The sequence below is a fragment of the Mastacembelus armatus genome, chromosome 12, assembly GCF_900324485.2.
Source record: "Mastacembelus armatus chromosome 12, fMasArm1.2, whole genome shotgun sequence".
NCBI classification, from domain to species: domain Eukaryota; kingdom Metazoa; phylum Chordata; class Actinopteri; order Synbranchiformes; family Mastacembelidae; genus Mastacembelus; species Mastacembelus armatus.
The window spans coordinates 9,476,585-9,484,430 of record NC_046644.1 but is presented as its reverse complement, the minus strand read 5'-3'; the positions used below and the strand labels follow the sequence as shown (position 1 = coordinate 9,484,430).

At 38.5% G+C, this 7,846-nt stretch overlaps 1 protein-coding gene across 1 annotated transcript; it reads left to right on the top strand.

Moving 5' to 3' along the window:
* The first annotated feature begins 200 nt into the window (after nt 1-200).
* ccdc74b (coiled-coil domain containing 74B) lies at nt 201-3,897 on the top strand. Its single transcript, XM_026297776.1, has 7 exons — nt 201-723; nt 1,434-1,481; nt 2,060-2,177; nt 3,008-3,197; nt 3,320-3,420; nt 3,517-3,576; nt 3,721-3,897. The coding sequence occupies exons 1-7, from the start codon at nt 432-434 to the stop codon at nt 3,857-3,859; spliced, it is 948 nt and encodes a 315-aa protein (XP_026153561.1). The 5' UTR covers nt 201-431; the 3' UTR covers nt 3,860-3,897.
* The last annotated feature ends 3,949 nt before the right edge of the window (nt 3,898-7,846 follow it).

Below are 7,846 nucleotides of genomic sequence, written 5' to 3'. Positions count from 1 at the left end.
TTTGAGCACGTTTTGGACAAGTCATTCCAAGTACCGCCCCCTAAACAAGCTCCACCAATCAAACAGTAGTTTTTAAACGCTTAGCTGCTCTTCGTTGGTGGATGGGTCTGCCAATCTTAACCGAGGAGGCGGGCCTTAGCCTGCGAGCTCAAACTCGGGGCTAAAATTAGGACAGGTAGCTTTAGTTGCCATGGCGACGGTGTGTCGAGCGGAGCTTATGTCAAATTAGTAAAAAGTAACTAATGCTAGCTACTTCAGGGTGCTCGAGTTGTTTACGGATAACGGTGTAACTTAACTTTTCCACGCTTATATTTAATGGTAATATAACACACTGCTATCGTGATGGTGCTATTTTGGTTATTAACTTAACGCCAGTTCGTGTGGCCGTGCGACGAAGGCTGGAGTGTTTGGTGAACCGACGGAACCGAGCAATGTCCAGCAATAATCTTCCACCGGTGCGCTATTTGCCACACTGGACCCGAGTCGGGCGTCTCGGGAAGACCTACTCTCCGCGACCTGTAGAGACGAGCCAACCGCAGCCGCTGCCTGTGGTCCCGTCAGCGGACAGAGGAGCAGGCAGAGCCGCAGAGCTGTCCCGTCACAGTGACAGGGACCCCCGCGTCACGTCCCTGCAGAAGAGTATCCAGTTCCTGCAGCAACAACACAAGGAAACTCTTGGGAAACTGCATACAGAGATAGACTACCTCAGGCGGGAGAATAAAGGTGAAGCACCCCGAAAAATGGCAATAATGTGAGAGAACGAACCGCATTTCTCTCCAGTGACGACTAGCTGTTTTAACCGTGTTCACTTGAATATGTAAAGTTAGGATAATTATCATGGATAATTCAGATTTGTTGTATATTGTTTTAAAAAGTGAGTTTTCATATTATTATGAATGACCTGCTGTGATTTGTCCTCACTTTAGTGTGTAGAATACTTTTTGTTCCCCATGGAAAATTGCAGCATTATTAAGGGACTGGTTACTTTATGGACAAATAACACAAGGCCCAAACTGGCAACCTATTGCTCCTAAGAATCTATTATGTGATTATTTTCCAATTACAAGGGGTGAACTCAGTAACCTGTTGTGGTGTCCACATCAATTATGTAATGAATTCAAGTTAATGACAAAGACCTGGCTGTCTGCTGATAAGGTGCTGACAGGAGAGACATTCAGTCTAGGTATGGTGGACACACAGAGTTTGGATGGCTTCTCAGTGGGAGGTGCACTGAGATCCAGTGTCACTTTTCTGAACACAGGCCACATGCTGAACTTCATCACCCACCAGGAGACTCCCCATCTGCCTTCAAACCATCACGACGCAGGCTCCCTCATGCATACATGGGCTGCTCGCTGGGACAAGATTGTGCCTCTTATGTGCCCCTTTACAATATATGACACACTAAACTTCTCTTAATATGGATGTTGCAGAGTTGCAGTATAAGCTGATAATGGGATCTCCAAAGGCAAGTGGAAAAGGTAAGATATAATCCTAATTTACCGTTTTCATAGCGTACTGCTGTGCACAGTCAATGTCTGTGAACTATTAGGATAGTTTATGGCAAAGTTTCTAACATCTCTTGACAGTGTGTGTAAATTTATAAACACCATCCCTCCCTCCATCCGTTATCTTTGCTTCTTATTCCTATCAAGGGTCGCAGAGGGGGGAGTGGGTTGGAGCCAGACCCTGGACAGATTACTAGTGTATCACAGGGCTTAACTATAGCATGTTTCTGTAAAATCCGACTGAGAACCAGTTTCTACATACAGTAGTGTGTGTTTTGGGGTAATCATGTGAATTCTAGTCATCTAAATACATTATTACCACAATTCTTGCTTATTAGTTTGAAATGTTGTCAAAAGGTAATGTCTACCCCAGTGTAAAGAGTATGGCAAAGTCAGACAATGTTATCTCACGTTGTATGTCATATTGGCAAACCCTGGTCTAAAGACACCCTAGTAATAGAAAGTTGAGGTACTTATTGTTAGTATTTGCAGCTTAGTATGCCAAATAATAAAGCACAGTACTTCATTGTCATGGGTCCTCTTTATTCTAGGACTGATTCACAGTCAACGAGGCATTAGACCACCTACGCAGGGAAGAGAATTCTGTACGGGACTTTACCTAGAGGAGACACTGCAGGACACTCAACCCTCACAGGACCAGGCCGTAAGGTGAATTTCTGTCCGGCAGCATCTGGCTGTCATCTTATGCTTCACCTACCCACCTTCCTCCACACTCTTATAGTGTGATACTGAATATATGAGATATTTATGTGCAGTAAAGTAATATAGGCAAGCAACATGAATCACACTAAAGATATAAAACAAAAAGCATAAGGGCCTCTATGTATGTAAAAATTTGACTGTTTTAAATGTCACATCTAAAAGAAATGACTAGTTTGAATTTCTGTTACATCTTGCACTTCCTCTGATTGTGGGATTTGTCTTACACTCTGCATTTGGTTCATGTCTTAGAGAACCAAATGCTTTACTCAGCGTTTATTTATTTTAAAGTTTACTCTGGTTCACCAAGTTATATTTGTTTAAGAATGAGCAACTGCCTCAGAGCTTTCAGTGTTTCCTTATGCAAAGGCCCAATTGATTTTACTGTAATGAAGTTAGCCTGTAGCTGAGCTGTAAAACAGGAAACCATGCAAAGAGAAGCAGTGTCAACATACTAGGTTTGCTCTCATCTAAATGTTGGACAACTTTAAAGCACATGTCTAAAGATGTCATAAAAAAACAATGACATATTATAGTTGGAGTATTTTAGTGCAATATATACAATATGTCTTTGTGCAAGCTGTATGTTTAGCTGCAATCAATTTTAATGAACTTCTGAATGGTCAGATTTTAAAACTTAACAGAGCTCATAATTTCCTAGAGTCTATTCCATAACAGACATTTTAGTATATCTGGTCTTGGAATACAAACTAAGGCCATGTTGTATGTTAATTTTAATTGCTATTATCTTGCTAATTAATGGGGGCGGGGGGCATTAGAGAAGGCAGTGAAATTCTGGGATCTGCCAAGCGGGACCATGGCCCAGAGGTTGTGGGGGGCCTCATCACATCGTTAGAGCCTTTACGAATTCACAGCAGCCCCGCCCATCCACCACGTCCTCCAACACTACAGGAGTGTGAAGTCATCATCCGGCAGCTCTACAATGCTAATAGTTTACAGTCTCAGGAGGTAAGTGTTCATTACCCGACAATTTAAAGTCAAAATACAGTTGCTTTCCAGTGTTGTGCAGTTTAAAAACACAATATTTCTGTGGCAATAATTCCTGACTTTTTGACAACTCTTTCACTTAGATTATACGTGTTAAGACATTGCTGAGAGATATTGTTATGAGCAAGAAAATCACCCCAGAAAACTACATTCTGACCAAGGCCTACCTTTTTGATGGTCCCCGGTAATGTGACAGAGAACACTATCATTTTTATCAAATACATTATCCCTTGAAAAACAACTACATTTGTGAGAAGTGTTTGTTTTTTTTCATTTTCAGCAAATCATCAGAGGAAAAGAAGTTTCCAAAACTTAGTCTTCAAACATTTCCAGAAAAAATGTATGTTAATCTGTTTTTCCCTGAAGTGATTTCAAATATCTATAAAACAGGTCTGACAAATATTGACATTTTTAAAGTGCCATTCATGTTAAAAAAAAAAACATCTTGGTTCTCTCAGTCTCATTTTTACATATCCTTGGCCAGATCTGGACCCTCTCAGTCTGGTGTGGTCCTCCCAGCCCTAAAGCAGAACCCCAGCTCAACCATTGCAGAAAGACAGAGGAGGACCCGAGCTGTGCAGAGAGACCGTTACGCTGCAGTGACTGGATCAAAATTCCCATAGCATCAGCTACATCCACCTCAGGACTGAGGATTTTCACAGTTCTGAAAAAACACACAGCACAAAAACTGCGTCCTCTATGGAATAAATTCTCTGGCCGATTAATTGGTGGGCACAGAAGCATGCTTGTGACGGACAGGTTAATATGAAAAGATAAAGAAGCAAAACAAAAAGTAATGTCTATAAATTTAAAATATTTTATATTTATATGTAAAGTTTTACCAAACATTGGGCTGCTTATTTTACCCACCAAACAGTCACATGTTTTAGTTTTGGTTTCTCTGTGCTTTTGTTGCAGTTCTGTCAAAATGATGGCAGTATTGTAGTAACTTTCTGGAAGTAATTACCTAACAGTATTCAAAATGATCTGTTCTGATGACCTAAGTAAACCTTTTATAATCACATACAATTAATGACATGCAAGAAACTAAAAATTTCTAAGGCACTTTTTGTTTTTGTCAACACTGCATGGAGCAGTGTCTTGCATTAACAAGATTAATAAATTGACTTAGCACAAAATAGTGCTGTCATTGTGTTTTCTCCAGGTATTTGTTTTTTTGTTTGTTTGTTTTTTTAGCAAAGAGTCTTTCCAGTTTAGCGATTAGTGAATGTGATGTTATGTATGCTTGATATCACAATATGACTTCAAATAAGTGAGAGGGATTACTCTGCCTAAACTAATTTTGGCGTGTGCTGGTCTCTACCATTAGCCTGGTTCCATACTTCTACACACATATATCTACTATGCAATAGTCTAAACTTGTGTAGAGTTTGAGCTAAATGTATAAGGAAGTGGTTTTTTGAAGGCAGTAAACACAAGACATATCCATCTGAAATATGAGGAAGGACTGAAGTGGCTGCTTTCTTGTGTCTCTAAGGCACTTGTGTAACTTCTGCCTTGGTAAGTACTGTAAATTACTTTTTGTTTGCCTAAGAGAAACCTGCTATTCAACCTAGCTACAATTTTGGGTATGTATTTATATTTTTGTTTATTTAAATATATTTATTTAACTCATCTTCGTAAAGCAATGACATGACCATAAAATCAAAACAATAGATAATAAAAGATATTCATTGCTTGTCAAAGGAATTTAGGTTTGGTTGAACTGTTGTCCTATTAAGATCCTTGATTAAATTCAGCAATTGTCTGCAGTATTTATCAATGAGATAGGGCACAATCATGTGGAAATCAACAAATATGAAAGCACCTGGCCTAATTTCATAACATTGTGCAACAGTGTAGGGCAGGTTAAGAACTGCATGCTTCCATGAAGTGCAGACAATTCTTGGAGCGAGCCTGGCTGTGCATAGTCCAGATTCTTTCAGAAGAAATATCTACATAGTACAATGATTATATGGCAATCTGATTTGTTAGTCATGGGACATTTAGTACATAGAATTTGCTGTGACTAAAGACATTCTGTAGAAGATCTATTTTGATATTTAGGGTCATTGTCCAACTGCATCAACCATCTTCTACTGAGTTTCAGTTGAAGGACAGCTATCCTGACATTGTCCTGTAAGAAATGTTGATCAACTTAGGGATTAATTTGTCTTCAACGGCGGCAAGTTATCCAGGCCCAGAGGCAACAAAGCAGCCCCAAATCATAACGCTCCTTCCACTGTACCTGTACAATATCTTCGAGATGAGGTTATGCAGTATGCAGTGTCATTATTGTACCATATGTTTCATCAGTCTAAAAGTATTTTCCCAGTAGCTTTGTGGAGTGTCAGGGTGTTCTTTTTTCTGTTTGTTTGCCTTGGGTGTTGTCTTAGCTGGGTGTCCACTTCTAGGAAAAGGAGGTACTGAATCATCTCCATGTTTATATTTGTTTTCTCATCATGACTGGTTAAACTCTTTGATATTACTTTGATACTACTTTCCAGCCCTTCCCAGCATTTTATAACTATGGTAATATGGCCAAGTTTTAAGACGAATGAATATGTACAGTAAATGTTATCCTTTCTAATGGTTAAAGTACAACTCACAAAGGTCTGTAACATTGCTGTTACAGCTAAATACAGGGAGATAGTTGCCCACATTCAGATCAATTCAGCATTGCAATTTATGAGCAGTCTTTTGTCTATTTGCAGTTTGAACCTGTTACATTTTTGATACAACAGTGATAGCCAGGGGGTAATGGTTGCATATGTAATCCTATGCCTGTGGGGCACTGATTTAGTTTCAAGAAATGTCTGTAAGATCAGAAGAGGAGTGAACAAAATACCTGTATGTCCCTTTGGCAGGAATTGTACTCAGGCAGATGTGCTCAAGCCTACAGGCGTGATTGTAAGCTCTGGTGTCTGTCATAGTTATATTAGATTTCATCTCACAGCAGAACAGAACAGCTTTAAATTTAAAAAATTTATAAAATCTTACTATAAAACAGACTCTTGCATGCATCCACTAGATGGTGGCGTTTCAGAAGAAAACTCTTCAGCGAGCATTCATTCAGTCAAAGCCTACAAATGTTTGACAGCAGGTCACATACAGGTATGCATAACTTACCTTAGGATGATTTCTGAAGTTTCACAGGAAACACTTTACATTTTGTTTATTAATTGTCGAATTTATGAATTTTGGGATAGTGACAAAAATTTAATTATCATCTCCAAAAAAATCTACCTTGTTGAATGACCGTCATCCCTGTGTACAGAAACTAAATCAGAATATGCAGGTGTAAAAAGGATTAAACCAGTTATATGGTCAAATAGCCATTTATGCAAATGCAGAGTATGTGCACTCAAATATCAGTAATTTATATTAGTTACACTTCTGGTGGAATATGGCCTGTTTACATTTTTCTTTCCAATTTGTTGCATCACTGCGTCTTTGTGGAAATGTGGGAATTGGCAGGCTTGGCCATTAAGACCCAGTGGGTGCAAATCTATTAAAATTCAGACAGTGTTGCAGTGATGAGAGCTGGTCTGTGCCAGCTGCAGGATCACTGAAACCTCAGTGACCTGAGCAAAAGAAATACAAAATATTGTCCCACCACACTGGATGGCTTGTCCTTGATCAGTGTTTTCCAACACCTTCTTGTGTTAGTATTACTCTTTATTAAGGCTTCTTTGGAGGCACTGCCCCCTGCATTTAAATTCACTCGGTCCCTTTCAGCATATTGTGTTGTGAGTTGGGTAGGTTGGGAATCTCCAAATCGATGAGTCACAGTTCTTTGCCAGATAATAATAATTATTATGAGATTGACTGGAGAGGAAGTTGGAGAACATCAGGAAATGAAAATAAGGAAATATATAAAAACTTTTTTTTTTTTTTTACTTACGGTATGAAACAGTTGTTGACAGGGCAAATCTACTGTACTTTGAAGTTCAAGTCTATGAGCTTCACACAAAGACACGGTTCGCTCCAGACATTCAGTATAAAAGGCTACAAAGATAAACCTGTAGTAAACATGTCTGATACATGTTAGAAAATACTCCTTCAATCTGTATCCTTTGGGAATTCACCTGAAACTGGTTGAGTTGTCAGACGTTACAGGTAAAATGCAGTTATAAGAAATGAATTTGCAATCACTGATTAAAATAAACTGACTGATGCTTGGGGACCATTACGTCAGTGATCTTGGAATATAAATGAACAATAAATATGATGATATAAATATATTTAGAGATTTCTGCTTCTATGTTATGCTACTTTATTCACATACCTACATCTCAAATAGAAATATTGTATCTGCATCATTAAAGCTAGATAGTTGCTCCTTTGCAGATTAATATGTTACATAGAATGCATATCAATAGTATATTAAAAAAATGATTCACTGTTGTACACTTACAAAATAATCCATTCAAGATTAGCTCTAGTCTAGTCAACAGTAAAATGTTTCACATAAAACCTCATTATTCATTTAAATTATAATGACATGATTCTCATAGGGGATGTTTTGCTGTGTATGTCATATTTTACTTTGGATATGACTACCAAACAACTATTTTGTTAATAATATGATATATATGCATGTAAAAATG